Consider the following 19,269-nt stretch of genomic DNA (forward strand, 5'->3'; position numbering starts at 1 on the left):
TTCTGTTTAAAAGTCTCTTGCTACTGCATTTAGCTGGCTGGAACCCAGGAAGATTGGAGGCCTGATGTATAACCCTGGCTTCACTGAGGTTAATGGGAATCTTGCCATTGACTTGAACAGGACCAGGATTGAGCTGCAGACGTTAGTCAGAACTTCCAGCATACTGAGAAAGAACTAATCCAGAATAACACCCCTTGAGGTTTTTATTTGTCTGTTATGAAAAATGGTCATGGCATTTTAATAGGATATGTTCCCAGGCCCAGCCAGCTGTCCACTTTGTAAGAGAAAAAGACAGGAAAGCAGAAAAGAGAAACAGCTTTAATGAGACCATTAGTAAGGCACTGTGTCCAGTGCTGCTTTCTACACGTCAAAAAGAATACTGATATATTGGAAAGGGTTGGGCAAAGAGCTAAAAGAATGATTCCAAGTCCTTATAGTGAAAGAATTAAGAAATTAATTTTGTTTAGTCTATCCCAAAAAGGGTTAAAGGTAAGTCACTGCTGGCCTTAAAATCTGTGAAGCAACCACTTCTAGAGAGAAGTGGACAGAAGGGAGAGAAGAAATCAGCCAACAGGCTTTGAATGCAAGGACTGTTCTGATAAGGGATCCAGTAGCATAACATGTTTCCAAAAAAGATGATGCCTGTTGAGGGGACACCTCACTCCCCACCCACAGCCACCTGGCCCTGCCAGTGCCCCTCACTCCCAACCTACAACCCCTGGCCCTGCTGGTGCCCCTCACCCCCCAGGTTATGTTGATGCCCCTCAGTCCCAACCTCCAGCCCCCCAATTCCTGCTGCTGACCCTCACTCCCAACCTGCAGCTCCCTGTCCCTGCCAGTACCCCTCACTCCCGATCCGCAGGCCCCTACTCCCCCCAGCCCTGCCAGAGGGAGCCCCTAGCTACCCCTGTCCCAACTGGGTTGCAGCATGGCGACTCTGATTCATGCGGGCAGTGGCAGAGGGAGTCTGGCCCTAGTGCTGGCAAAAGGGAAGAGGGGAGGCCTGTGGCACCCCTGATCCTGAGCTGTGGCTCCAGCACCACATCAGATGGCCTGGCCATCTGTGTCCCCCACCCCACCCCACCCCACCCCAGGCAGCGTCTCCCAGTCCCCCTGGCCATAGAGCTCCCCACTGCCCTCAAAGGACCCCCCCACACACACACTTTCTTCCTCTGCTGGAGGGGTCAGGTGCCTGCCCTCCACACACACACACACACACACACACACAGCCCCTGGACCATCCCCAAGCCCTGGCCCTCCAACCCCTGCCCCTCACAGACTTACTTGCATGCAGCTGCTGAGGCTGCTCCCACAACCCTGCCTGGCTGCATGCTGGCTACGTGTGCGCGCACATGCAGAGCACACAATGCCCCCTGCCTCTAACTGCCCTCCCCGGCTCCCGCTAGCTGAGCAGAGCAAAATCCCAGACATTGGTTTAGATTTCAAAAAACTGCCCGGATGGAGATTAGAGGATCCAAAAAGAGGACCTGTCCAAAAAAACCCAGATGTACGGTAACCCTAGTCAGGTGAGTGAGACACAAGCTCCAGGCACTGCCTAGAGGCACTGGAACGGAGCTGAGGGATGGGGCCCTGACGCTCTGGTTCCCCCCTTTGCCCCTCCCATCTTGCACCTTCTCTGCAGTGGCTCTGGCTCCAGCAGTGGGAAGGGCAGAGCAGCAGGTGCAGCCTAAGTGGTGACAGGAGCAGGAGCAGTGGTTGGAGAGTCACTGCTGTGAGGGGAAGGAGATGTCATTTTCTTTTGTGCCACCAAAAACTGATGTTTACATGGCTACTTGACACACATATTAGTGGCAAAAAAGGAGATGACATCTCCTCCCACAGCAGCAACCTTTGGTCACGTCCCCTGCACTGTGGGCCACCATCATCTGCTCTATACAGAAGTAGCAGTTATGCCCCTGATGAAATCTGTCTGTTAGCATAGCACACTACTGCTTTAATGACAGTTTACAAACCCTCATTGAATTAGAAGCAAAGAAGTAAAGAAATAAGACTTGTATGAATGTGTCTCTATGTGGCCAGATGTAACAAACATTTATGAATTTCCCCTTATCTTGCCTGTTATAGTCTCCGCTTTCTCTAATTACTCTGCATAAGCTGCTAGAGATTTGGCTTTTGGAAGCTGACAAACACCAACAATCACATGCACTTTTTTGTTTTCACTCTCAGAATGAGTTCCTCCAGTATATGCTATGCGTTACAAGAGCAGATTGTTCTCTAGAATTCGCCACGCACGTAGGCATGGGTGACTCAGTGCAGGGTGGCTTGTGAGACCCATTCTAATCAGAAAGCCAGTATGCTGCCAACCACAAGCAGGCCCCTGCCTCACAATCATAAGACTGGCTTAAAAATAATGACTTCTTTAATAATACATTTTCAGTTCTTTTTATATATCTAATGTTGTTCACTTTCCAAGTGCATTCAGGCCAGGCTTTTTCTGTACCCAGAAGGGCTAGAAATTGCTTTGTATTTATATGAAAGATGGGACGCTCACTTTTTCACCTGTTTCCAGAAGCTGGGTCAATAGTAAATACACCAATAGCATGAAAGACATGCTGTCGTGAGTTGATTATACAAGCTACAGTTGCTTCTTATGGTTTAGCAATGTTCTACCTCCTCTCCATTTCCTAAAGAATTTGGTCTGAGCTGGGAATACAATGACTCCTCTGTTATTTTCCCCTCAATGGTACCTTCAGAGGCAACTTGCTTCATATCAAAGAAGGATTGTATGTGCCAGAATAAGTGAGGCTACTAGTCCTTGCAGAAGCAAGCACAGGTAAAATTCTCCTCCCTAGGGACTGCATGCCATGGTCACTGAATGATCAAATTTTGCCTTTCTGTTGCAAATATCAATTAGTTTAGTCCTGTGATGCCTTTACAAGGTTAGGAAATGTTCTACTGTACCCACTTTACAAAGGAAAAAATTGAGCCAGAGCCAATATTAGAAACAAGGTCTTTCAGTTCCTAGTCCAGGGCTTTATCAGCAAAACCTCCCTCCTTTAGTGCACACAAGATAAGTGAAGGAAGAACTTCAACAATTATAAAGCAAATGAGATTGTTGTTTTCCTATGGTTTCAGAAAGGGAAAGAGGAGCCCAAGAACTGTTGAGGAAAAAGGTTAAAAAAATCATAACTAATGGAATTTACTAGAGGATACACAGGAAGAACAGAAATTTAAAGAAAATCCACATCAAAACTGTTCTTATAGACCCTTCCCCTTTGCTGTAGTTATAACATGACAAAGCTCTGTTCCTGCACTCCAAGTTGGGAATAGCCTTTTCACCTGAGCTCAGCTCTTTTTGAAGTGCCGTGGCCCTCATCAGAGTGTACAGCCAAGAGACATTCATTTATGCACAGAGGAAAATAGGTTCATGAATTGAAAACACATTACCAAGTTAAATATGCTGAGCAGCCAAGTAGCTGGGGCAGGCAATCTTCAATCAGCTGGGAAGTGGGGGTTTTTTAATTTTAAGTTGCTTTAAAGGACAGTGGGAGCTAGCAACTACCTCAAAGAGAATGTGGTGTCCTTGAAGAGATAACAGCAAACAGTATGAAGCAATGTCTTACCAGTAAGAGGAATGCACAAGAAAAATCAAAAAACCACATAAAAGGGGAAGAAAACATAACAAAGGGAAAGGAGGAAGAGTTCAGACAAATGCTGAAACCAGAGATGATTTTATCAATCAATTTTTCCAGAGCAGTTTTAAAAAACTGCTGTAACTTCAGAACTATTTTTTGCAATAATGTACAGAAAATCTGGAGGGAACAAGACTTCCTTTCATACATAAAAATGGTATCATTATGGGGGGGGAACTGGAGAGTGGGAGAATTTTTTTTTGCCCAGAATATCTCCTGGTAGTAACCTATTCATATATCCCCAAAAGATTGTTGTGGGGTAAAGGTAACCTATTCCTAAATATGCATGACACAAGTTATCAGAATTTCTTCTTGTGCGGGCCAGGGGCGATCCGGGCCCTTTTGTGCACGCGGGCCGTGGCCAGCAGCCCGGGCACGCGGGGTCAGAGAAGACTGGAGGCGAGCTAGAATTAGTCACGGACGCGTAGTGGTTGATTTAAAGATTGTTTACTTACACCAAAGGTGGTCGTGATGTAGGCTAGACAGTTTTCCAGGTACAGCTCCGCTTAAATCCTCGTTAGAGGACTACGACAAATTTGTTCTTTTCCTGCGGAGTTGTTGAAGCTCCGTGGGTTCGGTAGTTTCTCGTGCAGGAAGGGATACGTCTAGGAATTTATCGGCGACGGGGAGAGGCTAGAGGCTGTTCAGGCCTCTTTTGCCTTTTAAGAAATGCGTTGGGTCCGTAAGGATCTGCAGCGCTTAGAGATCTTCACGCAAGGCGAAGGTTTCTCTCTCACTCCGATTTCTCTCCCTCTCGAACTCCAATTTCTCTCTCTCCCACTTGGGCGGAAACCACCCAAGCTCTTTATACGGCTAGCTAGCCAATCGCTAGCCGCCACGTGTGCATATTTTAGAACTGGCCAATAATGTGGCACGAATTCTCATACAAATGGTGGGAACTCCTTGCACCGTGCATTTCTTAGATGCAAAAGAAATGCACCATGCAAAGAAAGCTTCAAATTGGCGGGAAATTCTCCGTTGCACCGGGGTTCTCTTCTGCAGCAGAAAACTCCACCGTGCAAAGAAGCTGCAATTTAGCGGGAAAATAATTTAGCAGTGCCGAAGCGCACACGAACAAAAAATCACAACTTTGGGTTGTGACACTTCTGACTATTTAGCTTCAAAAGTTTTCCCCATATGATCCTCTCCAGTCTCAGCTACTGATATGGAGCCTCCCACAAAACCCTGGAAACTTCACAAGAGGATCTGTTTTAGTGTCTTTTGGAGAAAACTAATGGTCTTTATGATTGTGAAAGCATGCACTGGCTACTGTTGCTAGATGCATTAAAGTCCACTCCCAAGAGGTGCTGGGTAGCTATTGTCAAATGCTGGTTTCTGAATTTAAGGATGCCGACAAAGACAGTCTGGCCTTTTCTTAACTAGAGAAACATTCTGTAATGGTGTGTCCCGCACAATATTTGCTTTTGGGTGCCTGTGAATTTTAAGACTTTTCTTTGCCTCCAATTATAGACTTTGCTGTTCATATACTCTGGCAGACTTAATTGATTAATCCCCTAGGGATTCATGAGTGGTGGTGTGCAGGGGAGAGCCAGCTCAGTGCAACATTAGTAAGCTGATGTTACTTAAAATTATGAATGTGTGCTCCAGGAAAATGCTGCTGGGTTTTTGGTTGTAGCTGTGTTGGTCTAAGGACACAGGCAGGCAAGCTTCTTTGAGTAGATGTGATATCGTTTATTAGACCAACTGAGTAATTGGAAAAAAGTTCTAGGCAAGCTTTGGGGTGGACTCACCCTTCTTCAGGCCTAGGGAATCTCTGCTGGACTGAGACCCCACGGGAAATGTTTGCATTTCATTAGGCTCATGGAACTAGATACAGAGTAGTTAACCATGTTAGCCTGAAGTCTTAAATACTAACCCTGTCCTGCCATTTGCCTGGAATGAGATACAATGGTATAATGGAAGTAGGACCCAATAATTTCAAACAAGAATGCACTGTAAAAGCAACTGGTACATGTCATGCCTAAGACAGAACTGTCACTGAATGGCAGTTTAAGTCGGATTAAAAAGGTTTCCAACAAGTAACAAATCTCACACTGTCAGAATAAATTTAAGCTACCTCTTCACTATATCTGTAATTTATAAAAAAATAGGAATGACACCTTGGAATGTGCTAATTAACTGGTATTATTTATCCTTCGCTGTCGCATCCTTTTCCCTCGGTGGCTTCTCATTTGGGCTAGGTACAGACATTCAAAAAGCCTGAGGCAGAATTGATCTAAGTTGCATGGTTTTCTGTAAGTGGAGTAGTCTAGCTTGGTAGTGAACAAAACATATATTTACCCTTGGTGGGAGGGGAAGGGGGTCAAATCTTGACCATTCCCCATTATAAACCAGTTTGTGTGTGACAAACTTCTGTTGTGCTATGGGTATAGACTGGTTTTGTGTGCTGAACTTCTGTTCTGTTACAGGTACAGATCGGTCTCTGATCACTTATGCTGCCGGTAAAAGTGTAATGCCTGTACCTGGCCTTAAAGTTCCAGTTGTAAACTCCTGATACTAAGAGTGTGGGAAGAAGCATGTGTATTTTTTTCAGTCCCAGCATGGCAAATGGCTGGGCTCTGCCCTTTGATGTGGGCCCAGATAATGCCCAATAAGAGAACTTGGCCATAAGCCTTTACTTCTATTCCATCAAACACTGAGTCGCCCCTACCCATTTGGTTACTAGGGTTGCTCTAATTTCTAAGACATTCTACAAAGGTACAAAGAAAAAATACTGATAGTGTTTATACTACACAAAGAGCTCTTTTCTAACAAGTCATTTAATATTAAGAGAAAATTTTATGAGCATTTATTAAATACCAATTGTCAATTGGTTTGCATTCATTAAAAATATACATTATTTGTTCATCTAAAGTTAAGCAGTTTAGATGTTTCCTTACTGGTATTAAAAAAAAATGCAGAAGTACATATAAAATACTGAACAAATCTGCCTGTGAAAACAGTTTCAGAGGGAAAAGGGGGCATGGAAGCATTAGTTTCATTTTTAAAGCACAGAACCTTCACTTACTGTTATACGTAACTCTGAGTTTATAGGAAACCTTTGCAAACTTTGTTATGTTGAAACTGTAGAGTCCAGGTTATACAGGAGCTCAGATGACTGGTAGGTTCTGTACTTTAAAACAAATAACCTGTGAAGTAGTATTTCAGTAGTGCCCAGCGCCAGCAGTGTTGGTGGCAAGGGGGAGGGTGGCGAGTGGCAACTGCCCACAGGTGCTGCCAACAGTGTCGGCAGCGCCTTTTCGCAGGGGCTGCACCTCCACGCTCAAGGGGTGCATGTGCATCTGTATGCACCACCTACACTTCACCAAGGGTGCCCAAAGACTCCAGTCAAAAAAGGCACCACTGCACAAAGCACCGAACCCAGCTAGATACAAGGCATTCTATAATGATGACAGTGCAGATGTGCCTAAGTAAGCTGTAAATGAGCGAACAGCAGTCTAGATAGACAGCATGGAGTTCAATGCAGGCTAACTGCCCAAGTATTTTCCCTGCTTCTTGGTCCAGATTTTAACTCAGCAATGAGCTCTGGTTGTTGTGGCTACACCACTAGCAGTAAACCAGCTGGCTAGTTAAAAGCTAGCATGAGTTTGTCTACAGGACACCGCAGTGACAGCAGTACAGACTTACACATGGCTCCTGCCCTGAAAAGCTTATAATCTAATTATTAGATTGTTTATGTTGATATTTGTCACTTATTTCTTACTTAATTGAATAAGCTGATGCATGTTTTAAATTACCTCTCTAATACTTCACAATGATATTTGACATTATAACTTACAAAGATTCATATTCATATTAATTAAGGGCAGAATTCCAGAAAAAACAGAGGTACAAACATTGCCTCAGTAGTTTAAATACCAATGCAGAAGCATTCCTTTGTAACCACTAACTCTTTCTTTGCATGTCACCAATCATGCCATCACAACCTAGCTTTTATCTTAATTCTATGTACATATCCTAAAACTGATCTGCACCATACCGCCTTTGAACAATATCAGGGAAGGCTTAAACCAGCTTAAACCGGTGATTGTCAACCCTGGGGTGCCTTAGAGAGCCTTTCAGGGATACCACAGGATTAAAAACATTCTGACATGTTGTGGTCTGAGTTCTTTGCAACAGAAAAAATGCTCTATTATTTTTCCATAGTCAAAATAATTAGTAAAAATTAAAAGCTGGAATTTCCTGAGAGGTGCCTTAAGCCTTGGCTAGGGACAGACATCCAAAAAGCCAGAGACTGACTTGATTCACTCTTTGCAGGTTAGTCTAACCAGCCTAGATTGAACCAATTTGCAAGTGGACAGGCATTCCCTCTGGACAGAGGAAATGCAGGCAAATGCCAGCAGCTGCTCAGGCCAGAAGCCAGGGGGCACTAGAGTGCACCCTTGGCTGCAGGGAAGCTGTGCTGGGGAGGCAGGGGACATGGCCAGCTGCTCTGGCAGTAACCTGAAGTGAACTGGCCAGGAAGGGGATTTAATTCCCCCCTTCCTGTCCCATGGACCCAGGTTGGAGTCTGCCTGGTGCTCCTCCCTTCCTGTTGGTGAGGCATGGTGGGGGTGTGGCCAGATGCCAGCCAGCATGGCTTCCTGATGCAGAGGGGGCAGGGAGGGGATTTATTCCTCCCTCCACCCCCAGGGGTCTGCAACCAGAGTCTCCCAGCCCTGGCCACTGCCGCCAATTGCTCCATGCATGGGGCCAATGGCAGAATAAGCTACTTCCCACCCCCTCCGCCAGATGTCAGAAGGAGGGAGGGAATAACCCCCTCCGTGCCCCCATTGCCTAAGGGGCCATGCCGGCCAGCCTCTGGCTGTGCTCCATCCCCTGCTGCTAGAGCAGTGATGGGAGAGTGACCGTGACAGGGTTACCAGGAGCACAAGCCTCTTTCTGGCAGGGGGGCTGCACTACGGGTGGGATGGTCAGAGCTGCTACAGACTGCATGGGGCAAGCAGAGGCTCAGGGGCTTGGAAGGATGGCCATAGACTCCCAAATGCTCATAGTGCCACCACCGCTCACCCCGCACAGTCTGCAGCAGCTCTGACCACCCTGCCTGCAGCGCAGCCCCCCAGCCGGGAAGGGGTTTGCGCTCCAGGAAGCCATGAGAGGGACTGCTGCCCCCATCACAGTCACTCCAGAAGGAGGGGCAAGGGCATGGCCAGAGGCCTCCTTAGGTGAGGGGGCAGGAAGGAGGGTTATTTTCCCCTCCCTCTGGTGTCTGATGGAAGGGGCAGGGAGGGGGCTTATTCTGCTACTCACCCCACGCAGGGAGTGATCAGCAGCAGCAGCCAGGACTGGCAGCCCCTGGCAGAAGGGACAGAGGAGGGCAATAAACCCTCTCCCTGCTCCCTTTGCCTCAGGGGGCCACACTAGCTGGCATCTGGCTGCATCCCTACCCCTGTAACAGTGATGGGGGAGTGCCAGGTGGACCCCAGCTTGGGTCCGTAAGACAGGGAGCGGGGAAATTAAACCGCCTCCCTGGCCAGCTCACTTCAGGCTAGTGCCAGAGCCATGCCCCACCACTGGAGCAGCAAGCAATGCCTGGCAAGTCTGTGATGGTGGGACAGGGGAGCGAGCGAGGGGAATAAACTTCTTCCCTGCCCACTTTACCTTAGGGGGGCCAGTGTCTGGCCACACTTATGTCCCTGCGCCCCCTCCCCCACTCTGGCTAGGGAGCAGAGGGGCGGGGCCAGTCCTGAAGCAGACAGCCCAGCCCAGCGCTGAAGAGCATGCTAGGATGCTTGGGGACTCTGGTTTAACTTAAATCAGGAAGGGAGGGGTGGCTTGAATCTAAAAAGGGTGAGAGCCACTGGGTTAAACAATGACTTAAAAATCACTTTGTACTCCACTAATTCTGCTGCTTTTGACACAACAATTACCTTTTGTGCTGAATTTCAGAAACTTAAGACCTTCTCCTAATTTATACTGGTTTAAGATAGTCCCAGGGATGAAACTTGGCAGTAAAAAGAGGGGGGAGTTTAGTATCTTCTGTGACAGCTCTCTGTCACATAAGGCTAACTCCAAGGCTGGGTTACATAGCTTTGGGTGCAGACTGCACCCGAGGTGCAATGCTAGGCAGGCACGCTTTCATGTCAGGTTCAGTCAAACTCACTCAGCATCCTAGTGTTTAAAAAAACACCACATGAGCCTAAATATGCACAATGCCAATAGTAATTTTCTCATTTGTCATACATTATAACTCTTAGGAAAAGTAAATTTTCTGCTAGTTACCTTCAGCCAAGTGTTCCTGCTGGGCAAACTGTGCAGTTAAATAGAACATTAGAGAAGCACTTCCCCATTTCATTTTATCCAAAAGGAATCTAGTCAGGATCGTGACAAAGAGTAATATACATATTTAAAGAATGTATAGGGCAGCCAGTGTCCCTGAAATCTGGAAATGTCCCTATTTTCAAATCCTGTCTCTGCATATTTTATTTTGAACCGTGGGAGACCTCATCTGCTGAGCTGGTGAACCAGATGCTGGACTGCACTCTAAGATTCACTGAACCATCAAGGTTGGCACATGCTCCACTCTGCCCTCTATGAAGTGTCACATCGGACAGACAGACAAGCAGACTCAGATTCAGAAGCTAGAAAAGGCTGCAAATGGAGGGTCTTAATGCAGCTCACATGTACTAACAGCACCACATGTGTTGGTACCTGTGCTCATGCTCACTTCTCAAACACAGAGTCAGCAACAGGCTGTGGTAGAGCTTGAAAGGATACATAGGACTGAGAGTCAGTGCTGAAGGGGAAAATGAATATGCGGCAGCAGGCATGAAGAGGAATGAGGAGGAAAGAAAAAGGGGAGAATATTGAAAGACTGTGGATCAGAGAAAGGAGGAGTAGGCAGAGGGAAACTCGGAAAATGAATAAAAAGGCAAAAGCAAGAAAATGTAAAATAGAGGAGCAGGCAGCTTCTACTCTCTTCCCTCCCTCCAGAGACCAAGTTCTTCCTGGGCACAGTTCCCTGTCCCCTGACCCAAATCATTATCTGTAAAAGCTGCAAAGCTAACATTTAAATTACCCATATACCCCTCCTGTAACTGCATATTTGCATATGACTACTCTTCTTATGAGTGCTGGAGTCCCTGACAATACTAACGATAAAGCAGAATCCAAGAAATGGAGAGCAAAGGCTAGCATTGACCTCAGCTCATGTCCTTGAATGAAAATACAGAGGAGTTATTTTGCTCTAGACTCTGTGACTGTGGGAATACAATATTTAATCCTTATCCTGATATATTTGGGTAATTATATATACAGCACATCCCACTATAACATTCCAAAAGCTACCATTTAAATTCATCTGCATATAAACAAGTTACACACAGCATGTGCACACACACACTATCTCATTGCCAAATTTATGAAAAGGATTGTTAAATTAACATTCATCTCCTAAATCTGCATTCATGATTTTCCATCTATTTTCAAACAATCAACTTTTGGAAGGGAAAGGAAAAGAAGAAATACATTTTGGGGTGAAAAAGAAATGTGTGTGTTTAAGGGAGGCCACGAAACATAGCTATGCTGTAATTTTCATCTTTGTCATCATTTTTCTGCTGAGAAAAAATAAAACTGATAAATAATTGATGGTACTCTGTCATTTATTCTGGTCTCCAAGAGAAAGGCAAATGGTAGTTTAAAACAAACTCTCCTTGTTACATTTGCATTCAGAAAATATTCAATTCCGCCTAATCTTGTAGCTATATTCTGCCCAGTTTTACTTTCCCAGCAACCTACTGAACCCACGTAAAGTGTTAACAGATATAATTTTCCCTGCAGCATTGACTATTAAATGCACTGAAGTAAGGTAGTACTGACAGGAGGTTTTGTAATAAAGAGAGGAAATGTTTCATAACTAATATTTTTTTTCTGCTTTTAGAATGGATAGGAACCTCTTCTTTCTTCTGATGTTTCCATATTATGCACATTTCTACAGAGGACAGAGTCATACAGTCTCAGAAGGAGCAGAATGAGAACTGAATAAATTGAAAGAACTGCACTGTGTTATCACAGCAATTAAAGATGTCTTCTTGATAACATCATCTTGGAATTAGCATGAGTTGCTGGGCTAAGAGTTAGTCAGTGCAACCATTACATTTTAATCCCTCTTAAATTCAAATAGCTTTTTATTAAATACCATCAAAACCCTATCCAGGATCCTTGAAATTTCCATGCTAGTTTAACATTCCATTCACCCACCACGTTTTATCACTTCAGCCAGGCACAATTTCTCTCTCCTTTTCAAGCAACAACAAAAAAATTGAAGTCCCAAGGATCATCCCTAACACCTGACTAAAATAGTGAGAGTCACACTCCTGAACTGGCATTAAGAGAGACCATTATATAGATGTAGCTGGTCACTTGCTTCTCTACCGCAGTGGTTCTCAACCTTTTCAGAGACAGGGTGCCCCTCCACCACTTTTTTGAATGTTGCAGTTCCCCTGGTTGAGAATAACAGTTGGTGTTGCCTCAGCTTATCCCACAGTTTCTCAACCGGGTGATTCTGCCTCTAAGTAATATTGCCAGCAGTGCCTACTGCACAGTCAGCCCAACGAGCGCTGCAACACATAAGCATGTGCCTCCTCCATGCCTGTTTCCAGCAGGAATGGGGCAGGGGAGCTCGAGCAGGAAGGGCTAAAGCCTGAGCCAACTCTCCTGTTCTTTAGGGTTATCAGAGATCTCTAATGTAGCAGAAGTGCATGCATGCCACAGCCCTACACATGGGGTAGTATTACCTGGCTGCTGCTGTTGCTGCAGCAGCAGTGCCTACATTGCAGGACCCTTGACGGGGTCTCACATCACCTTGGTTGAGAACCACTTCCCTACACTATACACTTAAGTAATTATGAGGCTAAAACAGCAGCTTGAAACACCCCATAATAGATGTAATATGCAGCCCATTCTATCTGAGAGGCATTGGATTCTGCAACAGGCACCATGAGCTTGGGACTTTCCAACAATTCTCTGCACCTCCACCTTCAGAGAGAGACCGATACAACTTGCCAGCTACAAGGTTTGGTTCCTAGGAAATGGTATCACTCATGCATGAAAACAACATAAACTTAGTCCCTGATCAATAAGCCTACAGAGTGAACAAGAGGTCAGACCACACAGAAGAGAGTAAAAGTACGTGCACACATACCAATTTATATGTTCTGTGTACAAAGAGGGAGAAGATCTGCTCCACCCTTATACTTGTTACTGGATCTCTGGTCTTGGCAAAAGGTCTGTTGGCTTCTTTTTTTGTTACTTTCCCCCTCTTAGAGGAAGTGGGACCCTCCCAAATCTCCCGGGGTCACCACCAAATGAAACACAGAGGGTCCCTCTTCTTTCTGTGGATTCTGTAGAGGATCCTTCTGAGGATGGAGATTGTTCAAGTAACCACTAGCTGGACCTTATTTTCTACAAACATTGTTTCACATTCATTTTTTCTCTATAGTTGAAAGAAACTTTATTGCCTGTTATGGTTTGTTGTAATTTAATAAATGTCAAACTCTTTTTTAAAGAGAGAGAGGTATTGCATGTGCCTTTTATGTAACATAATTTTTTTACTGTTTTCTATAATGCATATTTAGGCTTTGCAGGATTCAATCTTTATTGTATGATAAATGTCGATTTCACCTCACACTCACAGACCGACAAAAAAATATTGCTGTTGCTAATAACTGAAATTTATAGAAAAGGGACATAAGAAAAATGATGGCTGATGGAGCGTGTGACAACAGGGGGGGAGGCAGTTCTACAGAATTGGCAATGCACAGTAATTACATTTGTTGAGGTGGGCAGTTAAACTGCACTATAACAATAGTATACAACATTAATAAATTGTCTTCCTCCCACACCTCTAACTTTGCACAATCCTGAAAAGGTAAATCAATAAAAATTGAAATAAATGCTTAAAAATAAACAGTGATATCCATCAAAACTATTAAAAATAAAAATAGATTTCTGCCAAGGCTTTACATATTGTAGACCTCTTAGTGCTTAGTTTAAAGCTAGCAATATACTTGTTCTCACACCACCTTCACAGGATGAGGAAGTACTATGGGAAACTGAGGCACAGAGATTGAGTATTAAGCCCAAGGTCATAAAGAAGCCTGTGACAGAGGACAGTATTGAACCCAAGTCTCTGTAGCCACTGGACCATCCTTGAGATATGCATGAACATTTAAGATAAGAGAACCCTCCATTAGTTATTAGAAGAATTGGGCTATGATACAGTCAAGCTATTCTGACTCCACCCAATATTTAACAGTGGCACACATGAACACTAGTCACAGCATCACAAGGAGATGCTAATGGCAAGGAACAATCTTTGTAAATGAGAAAATAATGGTGGCCATTGAAAAATAGAGTTTCTGTGACAACTCAAAATCTAAAAAATGTGCCCAGCCCTGGAAGGATAGTGATGTTTCCTTGATATCGTGGTTAAGTACAGACATTCAAAAAGCTCAAGCCTGAATTGATTCAATCTTTGCAGGTTAGTCTAACCTGTGTAGATTGAACTGGCAAGCAAGTGAACAGACATTCACTTCTGATTCAGAAAATGCAGGCACACGCCTGCAGTGGCTCAAGCTAGAAGCCGTGGGGCACTAGAGTGAGCCTCCCCTTCTCTTCCTCAGTGGTCAAGGGAAGCTGATGGAAGGGGTGTGGCCAGGCCCTGACAGGCCTGAGTATGACTGGGGAGTGGTTTAAGTCCCCACCCTACCCTGAAAGGAGCCCAGCCAGGGTGTGCCTGGACAGGGAGGGGGGACGCAGCCCTTGCCAGGCTTTTTGGGTGGGAGGGTGCATGACTAGATCCTGGCTGCATCATTGCCCCCTAAGGCAAAGGGGGCAGGCATGGGGTTTATTCCCCCCTCCATCCCTTCTCCCACTGGAGGACCGCAGCTGGGGTCTGCCAGCCTTGGCCACCACCTCCACTGCTTGCTCCTGGCTAGGCTGGGGTTCCCTGTGAGGAGAAAGGAAAGAAGAGGGAATAAACCCCCTCCCTGCTCCCTTCGCCTCAGGAAGCCATGCTGGCCAGGGTCTGGCCAAGCCCCTGCCCCTACCACTGGACTGTCGAGGGGGGAGGGACCCTGAGGGGGCAGTAGTTCCTGTCATGGTGTCCTCATGGAGCACAAACCTCTTCCGGGGGGGGGGGAGGGGGGGGCGCTACACTGCGGGCAAAAGTGGGGTGGGCAGAGCTGCCACAGCCTGTGTGGGGCAAGCAGTGGTGGCAGGGGGGTTGTGATGGAGACGGGACTTGGGAGGCTATGGCCACTCCAAAATTTGGCTTAACCCCAACAGCCACCAGCTTCTCTGCTGCTGCCCCAACTGCTGTCAGGCAGCCCCACTCTGGCCATACTGGTAGGTGCTGCCTGCACTGCTGAACTGTGATTGGCTGCCAGGTGAGCAGATGGCGGCAGCAGCAACAGGAAAATCATAGGGGTAGCACCCCGCATCTGATACTTGGGGCCATGCTTTGCCACTGCTGTTACCATCTGCCTGCCCGGCAGCTGACCACAGTTTGGTGGCACAGTGGCACCTATCAGTGGCAAGGGCAGGCCCCTCCGACAGCGGGGCAGGGAAGCCATAGGGGTAGAATCCTGCACCTGGAACCTGGGGCTGTGCTGTGCCACCGCTGCCAGGCAGAGGAAGAGCCAGCAGGCGTGCCCAGCTCGGTGCCCAGCAGCCGCAGGTAATAGTGCTTGGGGCTGCGGCAGTGAGCCTACACTGTGTGCACTACTACAGGGGCCAGGGCTGGCCCAGGTGCTGCTCTCCAAGTGTGCCGGTCAGGAGCTGCTCCCCAAGCTGCACACTTGGCTTGGCTCAGCTCAGGTCTGCCCCAGGCTAATGCCAATACACTCGAGCCCCTTCTCTGCCCCCAACCAGCCTGCATCCCTCTGCTTGGTGGGGCTTATATCCAGGTTGGATCCACTGCTATCACAATCCCACTGTGCCTGTCTCCACCTGGGCTTGGGGCCATTTTGCTCCCTTCCATCCCACTGATCTGGCCTTTGCTCCTGAGCTGCCTCAAGCGAAATCCTGGTCCTGGCAGCTGGGAAGGTGCAGCAGGATTGCCCCCTGGCTGGGAGGGGGGCTCTGGGGGTTCCAGGCTATGCTGAGCCACGAACAGGGGGGAAAAGCTGGGCAGACTCTGGCCGGGGTCTGTGGTGGTGGGACATGGAAGGGAAGAGGGGATAAACCCTGCTATGTCCCCCACTCTCTTGAGGCTGCCAGGGCTGGCCACACGCCCCCCTCCACTGCTCCAGCAGCAAGGACAGGGAGGAATGCCTGATAGGTGCTGCTGTACTGGGTCAGGCAAACCCTAGCTGAGGTCCCCCAGGGGGAGAAGGGAGGTGGGGAATAAACCCCTTCCCTGCCCTCTTCACTTCAGGGGGCCACGCTGGGCAGGTGTCTGGCCACACCCCTGCCCCTGCTCTAGCTAGAGAGCAGAGGAGCAGAGACAGCTCTGCTCTCTGGAGCAGACATCCCAGTCCAGCCTAGGACTGAAAGGCATGCTGGGATGCTGGGGGACTCTGGTTTAACTTGAACCAGGAAGGGGTCTAAGACAGAAGTTCCATAAACCAGTTTGACCTCAGTCAGTTAAATCTGATACTACATTCAACCAGGTTTATCCAAACCAGGTTCAGCCATTTTGAAACTAGGTTATGTGCACTGTACTTTTGTTCTCTTACAGGTTTAAACCAGTTTCTGATCACTTAAACTAGTTTGTGTGTAACTTCTGTCCCTAGCCCATAGGACACAGTTGTCAAAAGATAATCAGGCACAGAAAAATGCCAAAGAATTCTCCTGCCAATTGCTTCTCGCTACTCTGAAAAAGAATAAGCAGGCAGGAGAAGAAAGTAGGACTCCAGGACTGACAAGAATACCAAAGGAAAAAAGGGCTATAAGACCTGAGGACAAATATCAACTCCAAGATTGCCTTTCTCCCCAGAGCATTATAAAATACACTGACCTTTCATGATATAGCAATGATATAGCGGGGTTAGCTGTTGCTGTTTAGTTTTTTGCTGTGGAACATACAACATGAATAGCATATGCACACACTGTTGCAGAGACTGCCTTGGTAACTACCCATTAGTAATAAGAAACCATAGAGTAAACATGTGAATTTAACCAAGCAGTGTAACATAACTTGTTAGGCTGCTCAACAACTGCTGCAAAGCAGTTAGAGCCTGACCCTGAACACTTATTATCTCTAATGGAAATTTTGCTGTAGTCAGGATCAAGGATCAAGTTCAATGCTTGCAACACTTGTTTCTCCCTAGCTTATCAACTTCAGTGCTTCACAACTCCTCAGGCACATGGAAGCATGTCACAGTAATAGGCTGCTTAGAAATATGATTAGATTGCAACATATAAAGTGTGATTCTGCAGTCTCTATGTTCACAGGCAGCCTCAGGAGCAAGATTATTCATGTAAGTAAAGATTATTTATTTGAGTAACAGCTTCAGCAGTAACAGCTCAGCCCCCGGAGCAGTCCAATTACTCTGTGACTGGGTGCATCTACACGTGCAATTAATGTGACACGATAAACTCTGCAGCAACCTGGATACCCAATAAACTCTGCAGCACTTTGTGTTGGGGAGCCTGGTACAGCAGTGGGAGCACACGTGTGCTAGTGACAGCAACAATCTGAGCCACAGCAGAGCAGGCCCTCAGCTAGCTAGGCTAACCAGGTGCAACTTATGCCCTTGGTCACCATCTACATGTTCATTTCAGCGCAGTAAAGTACTCTGCCATAAGACAGTGCTATCCCAACAATACTATCCAATGACGGAGTTAATTAATTTACTGCACCCTAATATTGGCAAATATGTAGATTCGCATTAATTAGCTAATTAGCATTAGCAGCAAGTCTGCTCCTGCTTCCCTCCATGTGTAGACGTCTGCTTGGGAGTGTTTACTGCTCCCTCATCAAAGCATTTACTGCTCTGGTGAGTAAACTGCTCCCGCATCAAATGCATGTGTAGACACACCCACTGAGTCATAATGAGTAAAATCTTACAGCAGGGTCTATCCAATATAAATCAGTCAGAGAGTAATTAGAAAACAATACAATGAAGTACGGAAAATATTCTACGATGCAGGGAAGGTAGAATAGGGCCTAAATATATGTCTGAAATCACAAGATCATGAGCTCTCATCCTGGTTTTCCCTAGAGATTGAAAGTTGTAAGTTACGGCAAGGATGACCTTCTAACCATCTGCAAGGTAAAAATAAGATGTAAAATAAAACTAATAATTTCTTAATTAACAGCATTCTTAATTCTCAGTTCACAGTAAAACTAATAAACTAAATAAGATATTTACCTGTTATGAATAGGTCCTCTGAACTTTGGGTCAAATTTCCTTGGTTCACCTGCATTTAAAACAAGATAATTATAAAAAAAAAATCTTGGTAAAAGTGCAAACCACATTTACTTTTAGCTGCTGTCCTTAAGAAACACCTTCCCTCTATGCCCAGATTCACCAGTCCTGTTAAATTAATTCTTCTAAGCAAAAAAGCAGCAGTTCATCAGCATAATTGACTCTATGGACTGTAGTACAGATCAAACCTTAAATACTTTAGGGGCCTCATGACCATAAAAGTAACCTTCTTTAAGGTAGGCATCTTCATAACACTCCAAGTAGGGAAGTACTGTCATTTCCATTACACAGAGAGTCACTGTGGCCCATGGTCACAAAGAAAGTCTGTGGCAGAGCAGGAAATTAAGTCTATATCTGTTGAGTCTTAGCCTAAAGCGAAAAGAATGGCAATGATTTGGTGCCTTCCCTGTAGATCACATTACTCTCACATTGTGCTGGACCTTTACAAGCATCTGTGGTACACTGAGGCAAAATACAGGGAGCCATATCAATATCTATAGCTATAGCAATAGTGATAGCAATATATGTATATAGAGATAGAGATGGTTATTAGCCCACTAGAAGTTAATTGTAGCTCAGACTTGCCATCCCCTGGCACAAGCGCTCACAGCATATGAGAAGACACATCTAGAGACTAGGAAGAAAACTCATTTGTTGACCTGCTATTGCTCTGAACCTTGTATGGTCACTGGCACCAATGCAGAGTGATTCTAACATCCTCTACTGTTACTCTGATTCAGTAACAAGTGAACAGACATTCACTTTAGATTCCAGAAATAAAGCCACATGATAGAATAAAGTCACATGCCAGCAAGGGCTTCCCTTTTCTTCCACCCCAGTGGGGAGGCAGGAGCATGGCAGGGGCTGTCCGCCACCCACCCCGCTCCAGGGCAAACCCCAGCTGGAGTCTGGAACCAGGGAAGGGAGTTTAAACTCCCCTCCACACACCCTCTGCATGGAACCCCAGCTGGGGAGGGGAGAAGCAGCCCTTGCCTGCATGGGACCCCAGCCTGCAGGGGAGAAGCAGCCCTTGCCTGGCTTTTCCCTTGCTCCCCCCTCAAGTGGAAAGGAGGAGGGGGCATAGCTAGATGCCAACCAGGTTGGCTTACTGAGGTGAAGGTGAGGAGGGAGGCAGCCCTGCCAGGTCCCCACTCCTTGCTTGAGTGGGGAATAGGTGAAAAGCCAGGGGGCTGCTTCACCCCTGCCAGGCAGACCCCAGCTGG

At 46.3% G+C, this 19,269-nt stretch overlaps 1 protein-coding gene across 6 annotated transcripts in view; it reads right to left on the reverse strand.

The window, feature by feature from the left end:
• The window catches only part of SLC44A5 (solute carrier family 44 member 5), a 220,555-nt gene that overhangs the window by 80,173 nt on the left and 121,113 nt on the right, over nucleotides 1-19,269 (reverse strand). For all 6 annotated transcript variants that reach the window (XM_006268954.4, XM_006268953.4, XM_019489100.2 and 3 more), the window contains one exon: nucleotides 17,990-18,038. In XM_006268954.4, coding sequence (XP_006269016.1) covers nucleotides 17,990-18,038 — 49 coding nt within the window. The remainder of the gene's footprint in view (nucleotides 1-17,989; nucleotides 18,039-19,269) is intronic.

The sequence above is a fragment of the Alligator mississippiensis genome, chromosome 5 (genome assembly GCF_030867095.1).
Source record: "Alligator mississippiensis isolate rAllMis1 chromosome 5, rAllMis1, whole genome shotgun sequence".
Classification (NCBI taxonomy): Eukaryota; Metazoa; Chordata; order Crocodylia; family Alligatoridae; genus Alligator; species Alligator mississippiensis.